We start from the raw sequence: 21,001 nt of genomic DNA, 5'->3' as shown, positions 1-21,001 counted from the left end.
GGTACCCACTGGCCTGGGCTGGTGTCAGCTCCAAGCCCTGTCCAGGCTCCCACGCAGGGAGAGTGCCTCCGGGCGAGGTGGTACTCACTGCAGGCTGCGGCAGCAGGGCCAGGTCCCCCCTAGAGGCTTCTGAGAGGGGCCAGTCCCCTCTTGGGGGCTCCAGGGTGAAGTCTCGGTCACTGGACTCCACGGGGGTCCCGGCCGAGGCTGAGGAGGTGGGCACGTGCTCCTGGTAGAGCAGGGTTCGCAGCTTCTCATCCAGGCTCTTGATGGTGCTGTCCACGAAGCCCACCCTGGGGGGCGGCCCTTCCCCATCTGACTCCAAGGCCGAGGGCGGCTGCGGGGGTGCGGTGGGCGCCAGCGGGGGGCTGGGGAGCTGGGGGGCGGCCAGGCTGATGGCCCCCACCACAGTGGGGAGTGGGGGAGGGGGCTGGCCCAGGGTGGGCTGAGGGGCCCCACCAGGGGCACCAGACACGGCGGCCGAAGCTGACAGGGGCTCCCCCCGGGTGCTGGCCTCTCTGGCTGACACCGGCTCCCCTAGACCCATGGGGTGGAGGGGGACCTCCAGAGATGGGGCGCGAGGCCCTGGGCCCACACCCAGGGGCTGTGCAGGAAGCTGGGTGTCATGAGTCTCCACTGGTGGCCACAGGGCCTTATGCTCAGTGGTCAACCCCTGAGGGGTCCCCGGGCCCCCTGCCGGCATGGCTGCCCCTGTCGCTGGCTCTGGCTTCAGACTGGCCGCTGGTGGGGCCGTGTCTTGGGGCACAGCAGTCACGGGAGGGGAGGATGGCACCACAGGGGCTGGTGCACTGCCAGAAGGGTCCCTGGGGCCCGCTTGGCTCAGAAGTTGTGGACCAGCAGGGAAGCTGGGTTTTTCCTTTGAGGACAGCTGGTCTTTACAAGGAACTGTATCTAGAAGAAACAGGAAAAATGCCTCTGTACCAGCCTACTCTGGTCCTGTTTACTGGGCACTTCACTGGCCAAAAAGATGTCTTCTATGAACTAGACCTACACATCGCTCCTCTCTCTTTTCCGCCGATGCACCGGCTTCCCGCGTGCTGGCCCCTGCCTGAGACACCTTGCACAGGTCCTCTCGCCACCCTGCTTCTCACCCCAGGCTGTGCTCCAGCAGTGCACCCTTCAGCTGAACTAGCGCACCCATCCCTTCCTCCTGGCTTTTCTGTAGCACTGAGCCATCAGGCATAACCCATCACCCGTCTGTTGACTGTCTTTCCACACCCCCACGCGCCAGGTGAGCTCCATAAAAACACGGCCCTGGTCACTCTTGCACTGGTCAGTTCCACATAATTTTGAAATGAAATGATAAAATTAAGGTGTTTCTAAGTAGTGAACTATACACACTCCCCTGCCCTGGAGTGAGCAAGAACTTCTGGCGAACCACCACCATGCTTTGTTAAGATCAGAAGCTCAGACCAGAGGAGATGGAGATGGAGAAGCAGGGGATACCAAGTTCCCCTCGCCCCACAAACACATCAAAGATACACCTGCATGCCAGACAGTTCCCACTAAAATCACACTGAAGGCTGGCAGGAAGCCTCTTATACAACCAAAGCTGTAAAGATCCACACAGAGTCAGGCGGGAAGTGATCAGGCCAGGACCAGCACCCCTAGGAGGGGACACAGAAGTAAAAGGAGTTACATGGGCTCAGAGATCCTCCCTGGGGAGTGAGCGGTTCGCACCACGTGCCAGGCATCCCGTCCCTGGGGTCCAACACCGGGAAGATGCATCCCCCTGGTTGGTCTGAAAACCAGTGAGACTAATAGGACTGTAAGAAACCTGGCATTCACTGGTGAACGAGGCAGAGGAAGCAGACTAAAACTGCTGAGACTCTGGCTGGTTCCCGCCACTGCTCCAGCGGCGCCCTGGCCCACGCCGAGCGCCCGCTCTGGCACCTGTAGCTCCGGCCTCCCACTAGGTCAAAGGATACCGTGGCTGAACTAAGTGTGCACCTGTGGGGGACAGAGCTGGCTCTGACCCGGCCTTGCATCAGAACGGGGCAGGGGCAGGGGCAGCTGTTGCTGGTGTCCACAGAGGCAGAAAGGGGGATGGTCTGGGGCTCTGACTGGTGTGCGGGGACCGCCCCAGCGCGCACACCGGCCTACACCAGCACCCAGTCCAGAAGCACGTGTTCCAGCGCGGCTCCCCACTGGGGCAAAGGTGCTGCTGCTGGGAGGCGGGGAGAAAGCACACTGAGAGGAAATTTAAAATGGAGTATTATCTATAAAATTTTGAATCAGTATGTTGTACACCTGAAACTCATAATATTGCATATCAATTATACTTCAAAAGAAAAGAAAGAAAAGGGAGGGAGGGAGGGAGGAAGGAAGGAAAGAAAGGACGAAAGGAAGAAAGAAAGAGAAAGAAAGAAAAGAAAAGAAAAGAAAAAGAAAAAGGAAAGGAAAGAGAGAAAGGAAGGAAGGAAGGAAAAAAGGAAGGAAGGGGAGAAGGAAGGAAGGAAAATAATTTTTTAAAAAAGCAGCAGCAGCAGCTCAGACCACAAGCATCCTGTCAGGAGCTGGAAAGGGGTCTTCGTCGGGGACCAATCAGTGGTGCACAGCTCCACAGCATCCTACCCAGGACCTCTCAGAGCCTCTGTGTGGTCCCAGGACTGGGAACATCGAGAGGAGGATGCAGTGGTTTCCATACTTACCTTTGAGTCTACTTTTCTGTGCTTAAAAAAAATTTATCTTAATAACCAAAGCCAAATTCATACAATGAAAATAAAGAAAAGCTTACCCAAGAAGTGGTATGGGGCAGAGGGCCAGGATCCCAAGCCCCAGACTCGTGTTGCCCCTCCCCAGCAACTGTAACGTAACTTTTACTACATAAGTGTGTGATCCAAACACCGTAATTTACTTTTGCCTGATGGTGAACATTGTATCAGAGGGCTCACGTTTATTCGTTCCTGTCTGGCTTCTCTCTCATCACTGTACCTGGGAGGTGCATCCACGCTGGGTGTCTGTAGACTAATTCACTCTAAGACTGTCCCACCACTCACTCGTCACTGTGTGGCTGGTGCCCTGCGGCTTGCTCCCAGTTTGGGACATGACTAATACTAACACACAAGCGTGAGTGTGACCGTGCGCACCTGCTGGGTGTACACCCAGAAGCAAAGTCGCCAAGCCAGAGTTGCTTCAGCCTTCAGAGGACACTAGCCGGCTTCCCAAAGCAGGTGTGCCCCTGCCCTCCCATAGCAGCCTCCGAGCACTTACTCCCAGGGCTTCCTACCTTCCCCAAGTCATCCTGTGGGGTGTACAGGATCTTAACGTGATTTTGTCGCTTGCTTTATTGTGGGTAGTACCCTCGATGGGAGATCTGCCCTCTCAACATTCCAAGTGCGCAGTACGGTATTATCTGTAGGTGCAGTGTTGCACGGTAGACCTCTAAAACTTACTCATCTTGCATAATTGAAACTTTATACTCGTTGAACAGCAATTCCCCCATTTCCACCCCCACCCGCCGGCCCCAGGGCCTGGGAACCACTTTCTACTCTCTGCTTCTGTGAGTTTGACTACTGGATACCTCACAGAAATGGAATCACACAGTTTTTGTCTTTTGTGATTGGCTTATTTCACTTAGCATAATGTCCTCAAGATTCATCCATGTTGTCACAAATGGCAAGATCGCCTTCTCTTTTTAAGGCTGAATAATATTCCATTGCAAGTAACTACATTTTCTTTTTTTTTTTTTTGCCACTTGTACATTGTTTTTATTGTAAATCAGTGGAAAATGCAGCATGAAATACATACGTTGCAAAAAGATCGAGAGGCAAATCAGGTTTACGATTTAATTCTTCTAATAATTGTTACTGAGGTTGTGTCACTGAATTTTTCACTGTTTAACAGGAGACCACATTTCCTTTATGCATTTATCTACTGATGGACATTTAGGTTGTTTCCACAATCCGGCTATTGTGAATGAACAGGGGGTGCAGATTTCTCTTCAAGATAGTGATTTTACTTCCTTTGTATGCAAACCCAGAAGAGGGGCTGCAGAATCACATGGCAGTTCTGCTTTCCCTTCTTGAGGCACCTCCATACAGTTTTGGTGTGCAGCGTGCACCATTTTACATTCCCAACAACTGTGTACAGCGTTCCCATTTCTCCACATCTTCATCAATGCTTTTCTTTTCTTCCTTTCTTTCCTTTTTTTTTTTTTTTACAGTAGCCATACTGACAGGTGGTGAGGTGATTTTTATCTCTGGATAATGTCAGAATTGGGTTGAATTCTCAGACACCCTGCTGGCATCCAAGAATTTCCTATTCATGTGGGGAAGCCTACACACACACACACACAAGTTGGCACTGGGTCTGGGAACCCTTTTATACTGTCTTACTCTACACTGCACTACCTAGGACCTCCAGTAGGACACTGAAAACAAGTGGTGACAATGGGTGTCATTATATGGCTCTACATCTCAAAGAGAAAGCATTCTGCGTATCGCCATTAAAAATATTTGCTGCTGTTTTTAAGTCGATATTCTGTATCAGATTAAATACATTCACTTTTATACCTATGTTGCTATTATTTAAAGTCATTAATGGATGCTGACTTTTATCAAATGCTTTCCTCCATCTATAGAAATGATCACATGCTTCTTCTTCAATCTGTGCCTCTGGTAACTAACATTCCACTCACTGGTTCTATGAGCTCAACTTTTTTTTAAGATCAAACAGTATTTATCTTTCTCTACTTGACTTATTCTATTAGCATAATGACCTCCATGTTGTCACAAATGGCAGCATTTCCTTCTTTTTATGGCTGAATATTCCATTGTGTGTATTTTCCATGTTTTCTGTATCCGTTCAGTTGATGACACATAGGTTGTTTCCATGTCTTGGCTGTTGTGAATAATGCTGCAATGAACATGGGAGTGTGGATATCTTTTTGAGACAGTGATTTCAGTTCCTTTGGATAAATACCCAGAAGCAGGACTGTTGGAACATATAATACTTCTACTTTTAATTTTTTGAGGGATCTCCATACTAATTTCCATAATAGCTTTACCAATTTATATTCCTACCAACAATGTATAAGGGATCCCTTTTCTCCACATCTTTGCCAACATTTCTTATCTGTTGTCTTTTTGATCACGGCCACTCTAACAGGCATGAGGTGAAATCTCATTGTGGTTTTGAACTGCATTTCCCTGATGATTAGTGATGTTGAGCACTTTTTCATATACCTGTTGGCAATTTATGTATCTTCTCTGGAAATATGTCTACCTGGGTTCTTGGCCAATTTTGTGACCGGATTATTTGGGGGTTTTGTTACTGAGTTGCGTGAGCCCCTCACATATTTTAGATATTAACCTTTATCAGATAAATGATTTGCAGGTGTTTTCTACCATTTTGTCAGATGCCTTCTCACTTTGTCGATGTTTCTGTTGCTGTGCAGAAGTTTTCCAGTTTGATGCAGTCCCATTTTTAATTTTTGCTTCTGTTTCTTGTACTTTGGATGCCATAGCCAAAAAGCATTGCCAAAACCAACGTCAAGGAGCTTTTTCCCTATGTTTTCTTCCAGGGGAAAGGTATCAGGTCTTCTGTGTAAGCCTTTAATTCATTTTAAGTTGATTTTTGTGAGTGGTGTGAGTTAAGAGTCCAATTTCATTTTTCTGCATTTGGATATCCAGTTTCCCCAGAACCATTTATGGAAGGGACTACTTTTTCCTCACTGTGTGTACTTGGTGCCTTTGCCATAAATTAGTTAACCACATACGCTTGGGTGTCTTTCTGGGCTCTTTATTCTGTTCCACTGGTCTGTGCCTGTTTTGCTACTAGCACCATACTGTTTTGATTACCATAGCTTTGTAATATAGTTGGAAATCAGGAAATGAGATACCTCCAGCTTTGTTCTTTCTCAAAATTGCTTTGGCTATTTGGCTTCTTTTGTGACTCCATACGAACTTTATGATTGCTTTTTCTATTTCTGTGGAAAATGCCATTGGAACTGTGGTGTGGATTGCATTCAATCTGTAAATGGCTTTGGGTAGCATAAACATGTAAACAATATTAATTATTCCAACCAAAGAACAGGGGCTATCTCTCCATTTATTTTAGTCTCTTTCATCAATGTCTCACAGTTTTCAGTGTCCAGGGCTTTCGCCTCTTGGTGAAATTTATTCCTGAGTGTGTTATTATTTGTGATGCTATTGCAAATGAGACTGCTTTCTTAATTCATCATTCAGACAGATCATTTAAAGTGTATAGAAATGCAACTGATTTTCCCATGTTGATTTTGTATTCCGCACAGAGTTCATTTCTTAGTTCTAAGTTTTTTGGTGGTGGAGTCTCTAAGGTTTTCTCTATATTAAATTATGTCACCTGCAAACAGACATATTTTCATTCTTCCTTTCTGATTTGGATGCCTTTTATTTCTTCTGGCTCTGCTCTGGCTAGGACTGGCTAGTCCTGCTCTGGCTAGGACTTCCAGGATGACATTGAAAAGTGGTGATGAGAATTTGTATCCTTGTCTTGTTCCTAAACTAGAAGGAAAAGCTTTCAGCTTTTCACCACTGAGTGTGATGTTAGCTGTGGACTTGTTACACATTGCCTTGATTATGATAAGGTTCACTGCTTTTACATCTATTTTTTTTAATCATGCAAGGATGCTGAATTTTTCAAATGCTTTTTTCTGCATCTATTGAAATGACCGTTTGATTTTATCCTTCATTCTGTTATGTGTTGTGTCAACGTTTATTGATTTGCTTGTGCTGATTCATCCTTGCATCTCAGGAATAAATACTACCTGATCCTGCTGTGCAATTTTTTTAATGTGCTCCTGATTCAGTTTGGTAGTATTTTGTTGAGAACTTTTGCATATAGATGCAATACAGCTTCATCAAGGATACTAGGCTGTAGTTTTCTTTGCTTGTAGTGTCCTTGCCTGGCTTTGATATCAGGGCAATGCTGATGTGGTAAAATGAGTTTGGAAGGATTACTTCCTCTTTAATTTTTTTGGAAGAGTTTAAGAAGACTTGTTTATTCTTTAAACGTTTGGTAGAATTCACCAGTGAAGTAATCTGGTCCCGGACTTTTCTTTGTCAGATTTTCATTACTGCTTTAATCTCCTTACTAGTTATAAGTCCATTCAGATTTTCTACTTCTTCATGATTCAGTCTTGGCACGTTGTATGTTCCTAGACATTTTTCCCTAGGTTATCCAATATGTGGGTATGTAACTGTTCATAGCATTTCCTCATGATTCTTTGTAGTTCTGTGCTATCAGTTGTAATGTCTCCTCTTTCAATTCTGATTTTATTTGATTTGTCGCTCTTTTTCTCTTAGCCTAACTAAAGGTTTGTTTCAACAAAAAAACTAGCTCTTAGTTTCACTGATCCTTTCTATTGCTTTTCTAGTCTCTATTTCTGCTCTGAACTTTGTTGTTTCCTTCCTTCTGCTATCTTTGGGCTAAGTTTGTCCTTTTTCCAGTTCCTTGACGTGTGAAGTTAGATTGTTTATTTGAGATCTTTCCCGCTTCTTACCATAGGCTTTTATCACTATAGATTTCTTCTTAAAACTGTTTTTGCTGAATTACGTAAGTTTTGGTATGCTGTGTTTCCATTTTCACGTGTATCAAGACACCTTCTATTTCCTTTGTGATTTCTTCTTTGATCCATTTGCTATTCATAAATGTGTTGCTTAATTTCCATGTAATTGCGCATTTTCCAGCTTTCCTCCAGTTATCGATTTCTAGTTTCCTACCATTGTGATCAGAAAAGATAACCTGATGTGATTTCAATCTTAAGTTTGCTAAGACTTGGTTTGTAATCTAACAAATGATCAGTCCTGGAGAATGTTCCCTGTGCACTTGAGAAGAATGTGTTTTCTGCCACTGTTGGGCGGAATGTTCTGTTCATGTCTCTCAAGGTCTATTTGTTCTAAAGTGCCATTCAGGTCCGGTATTTCCTTATTGATTTTCTGTCTGAGTGATCTACCCATTATTGAAGGTGAAGTGTTAAAGCCCCTACTATTAGTGCATTGCTGTCTATTTCTGCTGGCAGATTTGTTAGTATTTGCTTAATATATTTAGGTGCTCTGATGTTGGGTGCATATATATTTACAATTGCTATATCCTCTTGATTAAATGATTAATTTATCATTATATAATGATTTTTGTTGTCTCTTGTTCCAGACTTTGACTTGAAATCCATTTTGTCTGATATAAATAAAGCCACCCCTGCTCTCTCTTGGTATTCATCAGCCTGGAATACATTTTCCCATCCTCCACTTTCAGCATGTGTCTGCCATCAAAGTTGAAGTTAGTCTTTTGTAGACAGCATATACTTTTGTCTTGTTTTTTTAATTCATTGTATATCTTTTGATTAGTGAACTTAACCCATTTACATTTAAAGTAATTATTGATAAGAACTTCCTATTGCCATCTTATTCATTGTCTTCTGACCGTTTTGTAGTTCCTTTGTTCCTCTCTCCCTCTCTTGATGTCTTCCTTTGTGGTTTGATGATTTCCCATAGTGTCATGCTTTGTTTCCTTTATCTTTTGTGTATCCATTATAGACATTTACTTTGTGATTACCGTGAGGCTTACAATAAAAATACTGTTATAACAGCCTACTTTAAGCTGATAACTTTGGTCACAAAGACTCTACACTTTTACTTCCCCCACTTTTACACATTTAATGTTTTTGATCTCACAGTTTGCATCTTTTCTTTTGTGTATCCATTTTAACATTATTATAACTACAGCTATTTTTCACCCTTTCGTCTTTTATCTATTAGAGTTAAGTCATTTACACACAGTCATTATAATGCTATTCTGAATAACTATATACTTAATTTTACAGGTGAATTGTATACTTTCATGTGTTTTCATTTACATATTACTGTCTTTTCACTTTAGTTTAAAGAACTCCTTTCAACATTTCTTGTAAGGCAGGTATAGTGGCGGTGAACTCCCTCAACTTCTGTTTGCTTGGGAAAATATTTCTCTTTCTCTGAAGTATAGCTTTGCCAGTCAAAAAAGTTAAGTAGTAATTTTGGTCATCAGCTTTTTTCCCTTTCAGCACTTTGAGTATATTATTCCATTCTCTCCTGAAAGCTTTCTGAGCATTTTCTGGTGTGAAATGAGTTTTTTCCCCCTTCTTGTTGCTTTCAAAATTCTTTGTCTTTGATTTTTTATAGCTTTATTATAGTGTGCCTTGGTAAAGTTTTCTTTGGGTTAAATCTGTATGAGGACTTAAGAGATTCATGTACCTGGATGTGCATCTCTTCTTAGATTTGGGAATTTCTTAAATGAGCTTTTTGCCTTTTCTCTCTCTAGTCCCCTGGGACTCCCATAATGCAAATATTAGTTGTTTGATGGTGCCCCATAATTCACATAGGCTTTCTTCACTTTTTCCCCATTCTTTCTTTTTTCTTCTACAACTGGATAATTTCAAGTGGCCTGTCTTCAAGTTCACAGAGTCTTTCTTCTGCTTAGCCAGGTCTGCAGTTGATGCTCTTTTCTGTCTTTTTCATTCCATTCATTGTATTCTTCAGCTCCACAACTTGGTTCTTCTCATGACTTCTATTTCTCTGTTGAACTTTTCATTCTGTTCATGTATTGTTTTCCCGATTTTGTTGTCTACATGTGTTCTTTTGTAGCTCACCAAATTTTCTCAAGACAAGCAGTCTGAATTCTATAACAACCTGTACATCTTCAGTTCTGTGGGGTCAGTTACTGGCAAATTACTGTGCTCTTTTTAGTGGTGTTAACATTTCCTTGCCTTTTCATGCTTCTTATAACCTTGTGTTAATACCTGTGCATCTCATGGAGCAGTCATCTCTTCTAGACTTTACAAATTGATTTTGGTAGGGAAGACTTTTACCTAGTGGGTGCAGGGACACCAGCTGGGTGGGGTATGTTAGTTCCAGGTAGAGGGCAGGCCCAGGAGTGTAGTCTCTGTGTAGCTCCATCAGCTGGGGTCAGCACTGGCAAAGACAGCAGGGGGTCCTCACCTGCAGGTGGCTGCGGTGGCTGTGGGGGCCACTGAGGTCTTCAGTGGTGAAGGTTGCCGGCACCTCCTGATCTCTTCTTCTCCCATGGGGATATTGTGGCTGAGGGGATACCTCTTGGCACTGGGTCCAGTTAATGGGCACCCTCCTGGTAGTAGTAGCACTGGTTTCTGATGTGTAGGTGCTCATGGCACAGAGACAGAGCAGAGGGCTAGTGCACAGGCACTCAGAGGGATGATGGCTCCAGTTTCTGGCCAGCCGAAAGCAGTGGTGGCTCCAGAGTCTCGGGTGCATGAGTGTAGAGTTATGACAGAGCTGGGATCTGAAGTATGGGTGCAACCAGAGCAGCCAGGGTTCTGTGGTCTATAGGGTACGCACAGGGCTAGGGGAGGCAGCTGGCAGCCCTGGTCCCAGGGCAGCAGTCCAGCTCCTTCTGGGGAGACAAATAAGGTGCAACAGCATCCCTGGGGAGTTTGTGGCAGCAATGACTGTTGGTTGCCTCAGTGGTGAAAGCTTCTAATATCTTCTGTGGAGCAGGCAACTGGAGTCCATGTCTACTAACGCTACAGGGTCCTCTACTGTGAAAGCTGTGGGGAGCCCATAGCTGCCACAGTGGCTGTGAGATCCTTAGCTGCAAAGGCTGCTGAGTCCACAGAGCAGGTCCCTGGGGACCATGAAGGCACAGGCGGTGCAACTTACGGATACTTCCCCCTCTTTTATCCCTAGCCACCTCCTGACATCTCATCTAAGTCCATCTCCTCCAATCCTTTCTATGTAGCTATTTTGTTTTGGCTCCACTGGGTTGCCACGGGTTCTTAACTGAATTCTTGAGCCATCCCAGGGCTATTTCCGTTTATAGATAAATGTCTAATTGTTGTTTATACGGGAGGATGAATGCTGCTATCTCTTACTCTTCATTCTAGCTGATGTCATTCCTTCCCATTTTCTTCTGAGGGTCTGTTTCAATCTGGAAAAAGTTCTCCATTCCTCACATGAACCTTTTGTCTTCTCTTTTTCTCAACAATTATCCCATCTTTTCCAGCATTTGAGTGAGTCTACTTTTCTCACTATCATGAACATGTTTCAGGTTTGACTATGTAGCAGTCACCCCCTCCCTCATGTAGCAGTACTTTGAATTTCCTCTAGGGAACAGCTGTCCCTACTGTCAACTCCAGGGTTGCGCATGCAACTTGGGTACAAGTCAGTCTGTGCCTTCCAGCCATCTGGTCACATGATTGCTTTAGAGACAGATATTAATCCTAATTATGCATAGTGGAGTCAGGCCGAGAGCTTCCAAATGAGAGAACTCTGTTTCCTGCCTGCACTTGAACCTCGAAGGCTATACACTGAACGGCATCAGCAATCTTGCCACCACAAAGCATAAACGTGAAGTTTTTAAATACTGATTCAAATTTGTTTAAGTTTATAGCACTTTTCCGATTTCCCATTTCTTCTTACATAAGTGTGGTAGGTTGTACTTCTCCAGGACAATACCCATAAAAGTTTTCAAATTAATTGGCATGGGCTTATACTGATACACTCTTGTCTTTTTCTTTAAGTTTGTCAGACTGTAGCAATGTCCTTCCTTTTCATTCCTGATATTAACTGTGCCTTCTCTCTTTTCTGTAGTCAGTCTGACCAAGGGCTTGCTAATTTTATTAGCCATTTCAAAGAACCAACTTTAAGCTTTGTTGATACCCTATTGTATATTTATTTTATATTTCATTAATTCATGCTTTTATCTGTTTTCTTTCTTTCCTTTATTTCCATTCAACTTTCTCTTCTCTTTCTAACTTTTTACAGTGGGTATACTTTCAACTGTGATTTTTAGCCTTTTCTCCCTTCTAATAAGTGCATTTAATGCTCCTTTCTAATGAGTGAATTTAAAGCAAAATATAACTTTAGCTGCATCCCACAAGTTTTGATATGTATTTTTTTCAAAGAGTGGTAGAATTTTATTTTTTGATTAGCTTGAACGAACTGGTTTATGATGATAACTTCTCTATTTGTTCACTCATTTTTTTAAATTTTCTGAATCCCTGCTATGCTTGCAAAATTTTTAAAAATTGAAATACAGTCAGTTTACAATGTTGTGTCAATTTCTGGTGCACAGCGTAATAGGTCAGTCATACATAGACATACATATATTCATTTTCATGTTCTTTTTCATTATAGGTTCCTACAAGATACTGAGTATAGTTCCCTGTGCTGCACAGTATAAACTTGTTGTTTATATATTTTATATATAGTAGTTAGTATCTGCAAATCTTGGACTCCCAATTTATCCCTCCCCAACCCCTTTCCCTGCCCCAGTAACCATGAGTTTGTTTCCTATGTCTGTCAGTCTGTTTCTGTTTTGTAATATTTTCATTTGCATGACTTTCATATTATTATAATTCAGAATTTTTTTTAATGTTCATTATAATTTCTTTCCTGCTTCCTGGGATTTTAAAAATGTATTTCTTAACTGTCAAATATGTGTAGACATTTTAGGTATCTTCTTGTTTTCAAATTCTAGCTTACTCCCAACTATAGTTAGAGAAGAGGCACTGAATGATTTTGGTCCTTTTAAATTTGTTGAGATTTGCTGCGTGTCCTGAATATGGCTAATTTAAAAATATTCCATGTGGATTTGAAAAAAAATGTGTATTCTTCAGCTGTTGGGTGTCCTATATATAAAACAAGACTGCTAATTCTATTGTTGAAATCCTTTATATCCTTACTAATTTTTGTCTTCCTGTTCCGAAAGTTAAAACTCCTGTGATGACTGTAGATTACTCTAGTTCTTCATTTAGTTCTGTTAATTTTTGCTGTATTTATTTTGGGGCTGTGTTATTAAAGACATGCAAATATAGAATTATTCGACCTTCCTGGATAGCTGAATCTTGCACCATCATGTTTTTGCCTTAAAGTCTATTTTGTCTGATATAAAAAGATCTACACCAGCTTCCTTTAGGTTTAGTACTTGCATGCTTTACCTTTTCCCATCTCTTTATTACTCTTCACCTTTTGTAGTCTTGTATCTTAGTCTTAATAGTCATTCTCTTTTTTCACATTTGACAAACTTTGATATTTATTTCATTTGATTTAATTATTGCTCTATTACAGTTAAAACCACCATCTAACTAATGACTTTCTATACATTCATTGTGCTCGACATTGCTTTTTCTCTCCTTCTTTGCCTTTTGTTCTTAAAAAATTCTTCCCACTCCCCTACTCCCCCATGAGTGTGGAAGTTACCTATTATTTGACAGCTCTCAAGAGTGTATTCTATAGACAGCAATATACATTCTTGATTTTTGGTTCTCTTCCCCAACAATGCAAGAACCCGGGAGCCCTGTGAGTATAATTCTCTCCCTCTGATAAATGTGCCCTTATTTTCCTGCATTTTAACACAACAAATATATTTCAAATCTCAGAAGACATTATGCTCTCATACAGTCAGCATTCCTTTAGACCTACCCATGTGTTTATAATTCCATTGCTTTTATTCCCTCTTGCATTTCTGACCTTACATCGGGGGTCGCTGTTCTTTGGCCTAAAAATACCCCTCCTGGTATATATCTTTAGTTGAGATGTGCAGGTGATGAGTCCCTTTAGTCTTTACTTCATCTTAATTGATACAGGACGCTGTCATCGAGTGCAGATTCAAGTCCTGTGCTTATTTTCTTTAGCACTTTGAGGATAGCAGCATTCCTCGGCAAACTGGCAAACCCCGTCTCTAATGAGATGGGAGCTGTCCAAATCAGTCTTGCAGGTACTTTAAAGGTACCTGGTATTTCTCCTAGCATCCTTTAAACTCCTTTGTCAGCCTTTGGTATTCAATACTTTAACTGCAATATATTTAAGTGTGGTTTTTCTCTCTCTGAGTTCAGAGGGCTTCTTGAATTTGTGGCTTAAGGCCTTTCAATTCTCTGCATTATCTCATCAAACTTGATTTTGTCTCATTCTTCTACTTTCTAGGAATCCAGTTGTATATGCTTGACCATCTCATGGTAATCCCTACATATCTTAGCTCCTCTTTTGTATTTTCCATCAGTTTCAATATCCTTATTCTACGTTAAACATTTTCTTTTGAGTTACTTTTTAGTTTGCTAATTCTCTCTCCAACAGCGTACAAACCATCCAGTGAGGTCTTAACCACACTCAGCTGTTGGGTGAGTTTCCTTTCAGCTTGTTTTTTGGGTTTTTTTTTTTTTTTGCTTGTTTGTTTGGGGGGTTTTGCTTTTTTTTTTTTTTTGGTATAGTTTGTGATTGTCAAAAGTTTCACTCTAGTCATTTATTTATTTTAACACTAAGCAGGTAGTTATCTGTCTGGTAACTCCACCATCTGGAGCCCCTGGAAGTCAACTTTCTTTGTTATTGTTCGTTTGTTTTGAACCACTATGCTGCAGTACAATTGACATGCAATAAATTGGACATATTTAAAGTGCAGAGTTTATAAGTTCTGACACAGGCATATAAACAAAACGCTCACCACCATCAATATAATGAGTACGTCTGTCATTCTACCAAATATTTCTTCATGAATCTTGTAGTCTATCCCTCCCTCCCTTTTCTGCTGTACCATTGTGCCCAACCACCGATCTGTCTTCTGTCCCTATAGATTAATCTGCATTTTCTTTTTTAGGTTTCAAGATTCTTTAATAAGTTGAGCAAAACGTTAACAGTAAAATTGAGAAAAATAACACAAAAGGAATAGAATAAATAATGTCACTAAAATTATCCTTAAAGCCTTAGCAAACAGAATCTAGCAACATAATATATGAAAACACAGCCAAGTGGGATCCATTAGTCTGCATTTTCTAGTCTTTCACATAAATGCAATCACATAGTATCCTTTTTTTTTTCATCTAGCATCTTTCATCAGTATATTTTAAGAATCACCCATGCTGTAATGAGTATCAATTGTTCCTTCCTTTTTATTGCAGAGTAGTAGTATACTGTATGGATAAATCAGTGTTTATCTGTTCACCAGGCTATTTCTAGGTCCTGGCCATTATAAATAAAGCTGCTATGAACATCCTATATAATTCTTTGTATGAACGTCTGCTTTCAGTTCTCTTGGATATGTACCTAGGAGCAGAATGGCCAGATCCTGTGGTAGCTGTATGTTTATCTTTTTAAAAAAATTAAATTGCTTTCCCAAGTTTTCTAATTGCTTTCCATTTTATACAGTGTATAAGAGTTTCAATTCCTACACATCTTCACCAACTTGGTCTTTTAAATTTCAGCTATTTTAACAGGTATGTAGAGGCATCCCCTTGCAGTTTTAATTTGCATTTTCCTACTGAATAATGACCTTTTCATACACTTATTTGACACCCACATATCTTAGATGAAGTGTCTGTAAAAATATTTTTGTTAGCTTTTTTATTTTATTCTCATTGCAGTTTGAGAGTTCCTCGTATTATCTGGACAAAAGCCTTTTATTACATATATGGTTAATAAATATTTTCTCCCAATCTCTGGCTTATTTTTTCACTCCGTTGGTGTTTCTCAAAGAGCAGACATTTTAAATTTGATGACATTTAATTTACCATTTTTTTGTTTGTAGATCATGCTTTGGTGCTACATCTAAGAACTCTGTCTAACCCAAGGTCACACAAACTTTTACCTACGTTTTCTACTATAAGTTAGTTTTCAGTTTTACATTTAGGTTTACATTCCATTTTGAGTTGATATTTGGGTACAGCATTAAGTACGAATTGATATTCATTTTACATACGGATGACCAACTGGGAAAAAAATTGTCTTCTCCTCACTGAATGTCCTTTGCATGTCTATAAAAAATTAAGTGTCTCTGTGTGTTTGTGTCTATTTCTGGACTCTATTTTTATTCCACTGATCTGTTTACTTGTATTTATACCAATATCACCTTGTCTTGATCACTATAGTTTTATAATAACTCCTAAAGTCAGTTAGTGTTAGCATTCCAATCTAGTTCCCTTATTTTCAAATTCTAATGTCTTTACATTTTCACATGAAATTAGAGTCAGCTTTTCAATTGCCAGAAAACACTTCTGGGATTCTGATGGTAGCTGCATAAAATCAGTTGACCGATTGAGAGGATTAACACTGTAACAACACTGGGTCTTCTGACCCATGAACAGGATGCTTCTTTGAGTCGTTTAGTTTCCATCCACATTGTTTTTTAGTTTCCAGTGTACAGGTCTTACAGATACCTGATCAGGTTTAACCCTAAATAGTTCATATAGAGTTTGCTGAGGATGTTTATAGTTGCTGAATTTCATCAAATTCCTTTTCTGCATTTATTGAGCTGATCATATGGATTATGTCTTTTCTATTTTATCAATATGGTAAATCTGATTCCTTTCCTCCAGTTTTTAGGACATACGGAATACAGCTGTAATAACTGTATCCATGTGCTTGTCTGCTAATTCTAACAACTGTGTCAGCTATGGGTGGGTTAGAATGCAGGATTTTTCTCATTTTGTCCTGCTTGGTAATTTTGACTAGATATCAGGCAATGTAAAATTTACCTTCCTGGGTGCTGGATGAATTTGTATGCCTAATAACATTCTTTGTCGTGGGATACAGTTAGGTTATTCTGGCTTGATCTTTTCAGATCTTGTGCTTGAGATTTGCTAGGTGGGACAAGAAGAACATTTTGTGTAGGGCTTATTTTTCTCCATGACCTTCTCCAAGGCCCTTTTCAGTACTCTACTCAATGCCCCTTAAATTATAAGTTGTTCCAGCTAACTGCTGGGAACAGACATTCCCTGGCCAGTTCCAGTATCACTGGGGGTGGCTCATCTCCTGGCCCTGGCTAGCATCCTCATGTACAGTCTGCTGGCAAAATAATCAAGGGGAATCCTCTGTCAGTCTCCAGCATTTTCCCTTTGTGTTGCTCTCTCCTCTCCAGAAGTCTACCCTGAAAACTCTTGCCCGTAGGCCTCCTCAGACTCTCAGGCCAGTCTCCTCACCACAGGAAGCTGGCTGAACTCTACCTGCGTTCCTCCCTCTCTTCTCTGTGGTGTGGCAACTTTCTCAGCACAGTCAGCTGAAATGATCATACAATTTTTTCATCTTGCAGGGATCAATGTCCTTCACTGCCTTATGTTCTAAGTTAAAAAAAAATAGTTTCATATTTTTGCATGCTTTTTCAGTCACTTTGAGGGAAAATAAATCAAGTGCCTATTATCCACTGCAGCCTAAAGGAGAAGTCTAAGGGTCTTTTTTATTGTCTATTGTTGCTTCTGCTTTTCTTTCATGCTGTCTTGCCTCATTATCTGCCTGGTTATATATTTCTTTCAACATAGGTAACTTTTTTTTCCTTCACTTTTTAAGTTATCCTACAGTAAGAAAGCCTTTTTCTGTAGGTGTAGAGTTCTGAGAATTGTAGCACACATGTATCATATAATTACTTCCATAATCAAGACACATAACAATTCAATCACTCCCAAAAAACTTGCCTTGAGTTATCCCTTTATACTCACATTTCTCCCCCACTCCTAACTCCTGGCAAACACTGATCCTGTATCTGCATCTTTGAAAATGTCATCGTAAGTGGGATTATACAGTATGCAGTCGTTTGAGACTAGCTTCCTTTCACTCAGTATGCCTCTGGGGTTCACTCATGTTACAGCTGCAAGTGTCAATAGTTTGTTTCTTTTTCAAAGCACCACAGTCCGTTTGTCCACTCACCTACTGCAGGATATTGGGGTGTTGCCAGTTTGGGCAACTGGGAACTGAACTCTTATAACCACTTATACATAAGTGCTTAGTGGGCATGAGCTTTCATGTCTCCAGGGTAAATACTGAGGAGTGAAACTGCTGTGCTGTATGTTAAGCACATCTTTTATTTTAAAAATACCAAACTGTTATCCAGAATAGCTATGCCACTCTGCGTTCCCACTAACAATTTACGAGAGACCCAGTTACTCCATAACCACATCAAAACTTAGTACTGGCAGTTTAGCTGTTCTAACAGGTGATCCCTCACTGTGGCTTTAATGTGTATTTCCCTGGTAGTCAATGGCTTTTTTTTTTTTTTTCCAAATGTGCTTAGCTGCCATCCTTATATTCTCTTTGGGGAAATGTCTCTTCAAGTCTATTGTCCATTTTTCAGTCGAGTTTTTTGTTTTCTTTCGAGTTGGCGAGTTTCTTTATAATAGTTCGGGGACAAATACTAGGCTGAATATGTAATTTGCAATCATTTTCTCCCAGTCTGTAGCTTGTCTTTTCATTCTCTTAACAGTGGTTTCCACAGAACAAAAGAGTTTTATCTTGAGGATGTCTGATTTATCCATTTCCTTCTTTTACAGATTATGTTTTGGAGAGACGTCTAAGAACTCCCTGGCACAGGTCACAAAGGTTCTTCTCCAATGTTTTCTTCTAAAAGTCACATAGCCATATTTTTATGGATGTATTTCTGGGCTCTCTATTCTATTCCACTGGTCCTCGACAAAGGGGATTGATACTACACTGTCAAGGTCACTTTAACATTGTAATAAATCTTAATATTGGGTGGTGTGATTCCTCCAACTTGTCCTTTTTCCAAAACTGCTTAGCTATTTCAATTACCTTTGTTCATTCATATAAATTTTAGAGCCAGCTTGTCTATATCCGCAAAAAATATGCTGTTTGAATTTTTATTGGTATTGCATTAAATCTATTTATTACTTTGGAGAGAACTGACATTTTTACTATGTTGAATCTTCCAATCTATAAACACAATATGTTTCTCCATAATTTAGGTCATTTTTAATCCATTTCATCAGTGTAGTTTTCACCATACAGATCCTGTATATATTTTGTTAAATTTACAGCTATGTATTCTTTTTTTTTTCCTGAGCTACTGTAAATAGTATTCTTTCAAAATTTTAGTTTTTTGTTTGTTTGTTCACTGTTAGTGTATAGAAATAGAGTTATTTTTGTTATTGACTATGCATCCTGTGATCCTGCTAAACTCACCTACTAGTTCTAAGAGTTGTTTGTTGTTTAGAATTCTTGTGATTTTTTTCCGTATAAAATCATTTTAGCTGCAGGGACAGTTTTATTTCTGCTTTTTCAATCCACATCCTTCTATTTCTGCTTCTTGCTCATCTGGAATCTAAATTTCTAGTTTGATGTTGAATAGGAACAGAGAGAGTGGACATCTATGCCATGATCTCAATCTCAAGGAAAACACATTTGGCTTTTCACTACTAAATACGATGTTAGTGGTCAGTTTTCTGCAGATGTGTTTTATCAGGCTGAGGAAGTTCCTGTGTTCCTACTTTGCTGATAATTTTTTTTATCAATATTGAGTGATCTTGTCAAATACTTTTTCTGTCTCAACTGATGTGATCACTTGTCTACCCCTTTATTGGGAAGGGAAATTCCCATTGATATTAATACGGCAGAGTAACTGATTTTTAATATTGCCTTCCAAGGATAGACTCCACTTTGTTATGGTATGTTGCTCTTTTTATATGTTGCTGGATTTGACTTTTTAATATTTTATTGAGATATTTTTCCCTCTATATCTATGAAAGATCTGGGTCTGTTTCTTTTGGTACTGCCTTTGTGTGGTTTTGATATCAGGGCAATGCTGGCTTCATAAAATGATTCAGTAAGTGCACCTTCCTCTTCCATTTTCTGGAGAAGCTGGTATAGAATTGGTGCTATCTGTTTTTTCAAATGTTTGATAGAACTCATCAGTGAAACTATTTGGGCCTAGAAAATTCTTTTGGGAGACTTTTCACTGCAAATTCATCTTGTTAATAGGTATAGGAGTATTCAGGTTATCTATTCCATCTTGAATGAGTTTTAGTAGTTTGTGGCTTTCACAGAGTTAGTCTCTTTCATCTAAGTTGTCAGTTTCTTATGTGTGTAGGTTTGTTCATAGTATTCCATGCCCTGATTTCATTTTCAGTGACTTCATAATTATCCATAATGTGAGGTATGTAGTGATATCTCCTCTTTTATTACTGACACCGGTATTTTGCATCTTTTCCTTTGACAGTCTTACAAGAGGCTAATAATTTTATTGATTTTTCCCCAGAGACTCGGTTTTTTGTTTCACGGTTTTTTCTATTGTTTTTGTCTCACTGTTTTTTATACTGTTCTTGTCTCAAATTTCATTAATTTCTGGTCTTTATTTCCTTCCTTCTGCTTGCTTTGGATTCTGTTCTAGTTCTTCTGGTTTCTTAAGGTGAAAGCTTGGGTTACTGATGAGACTCCTTTCTTCCTCTAACCATTTAGGGCTATAAATTTGCCTCTAATTACTGTTTTGGCTGCATCCCATACATTTTATTATGTTGCATTTTCATTCTTGTTCATATGAAAATGTTTTATGATTTTTCTTAGGACTTTGCAACAACACTGGTAAGAAAGGGTGAGGGCAGAGCCCTTTCAGTACACACTTGTGCAGCCCATGTGCCTCACCTGCACAGCAGAGGTAATGGACAGGCCCAAGCCTGAGGGCTACCTTGACTTGGCTCATTTGGTGGAAAACCAGCACAGGGACACAGACAAGGACACAGCCCCACAGACTCCTATGGGCCTTGGGTCAACAGTGCAGAATGAGACCCTTGCACTTTGCTGGGCACCCAGCACATGCTGGTGGAACATGAGCACAAGTAAAGCCAGCCTGAGGACCATGGGGTGATGTGGAGTAATAAACAGGAGGAGGCACACTGAGTTATCAGGGAGGAGGGTTTAGGGGGTTCTGGATGCTCATACCTTGGCTGGTTTCTGGCTGCAGGGAGCTCAGAGGAAGTGGGGGTGAAGATTCGGGGGCCTCTGCTGCTGGGTGCTCTGCCACCGGACAGATGATAAACCACCTCTTCCCAGTGTGTAGGACTAAGGGGTAGGACAAAAACAGCTGGTGAGAGCGAGCAGGTTTCTCCCCAGTCTGGCGTGACCCTTTGCCACAGGGGCATTTGGAGAACTCTTCCCGCACCAGTGGGGAGGATGTGCAGCCCACTCAGGGCTCTCACAAGTCCCCCGAGCACAGGCTTAGAGCCCAGGACACCCGCAGTGCATCAGCGAAGGGGTAATGCTGGCCGGGGCACCAGCTG

At 41.0% G+C, this 21,001-nt stretch overlaps 1 protein-coding gene across 6 annotated transcripts in view; it reads right to left on the bottom strand.

Annotated features, from left to right (window-relative positions):
- Positions 1 to 21,001, bottom strand: part of WNK2 (WNK lysine deficient protein kinase 2) — a 116,580-nt gene that overhangs the window by 31,446 nt on the left and 64,133 nt on the right. For all 6 annotated transcript variants that reach the window (XM_072959117.1, XM_072959118.1, XM_072959121.1 and 3 more), the window contains exons 19-20: positions 20,664 to 20,783; positions 89 to 912 (exon numbers count right to left, since the gene is read on the bottom strand). In XM_072959117.1, coding sequence (XP_072815218.1) covers positions 89 to 912; positions 20,664 to 20,783 — 944 coding nt within the window. The remainder of the gene's footprint in view (positions 1 to 88; positions 913 to 20,663; positions 20,784 to 21,001) is intronic.

This window comes from Vicugna pacos, chromosome 4 (genome assembly GCF_048564905.1).
Source record: "Vicugna pacos chromosome 4, VicPac4, whole genome shotgun sequence".
Taxonomy (NCBI): domain Eukaryota; kingdom Metazoa; phylum Chordata; class Mammalia; order Artiodactyla; family Camelidae; genus Vicugna; species Vicugna pacos.
This window is presented reverse-complemented; position numbering and strand designations above follow the sequence as displayed.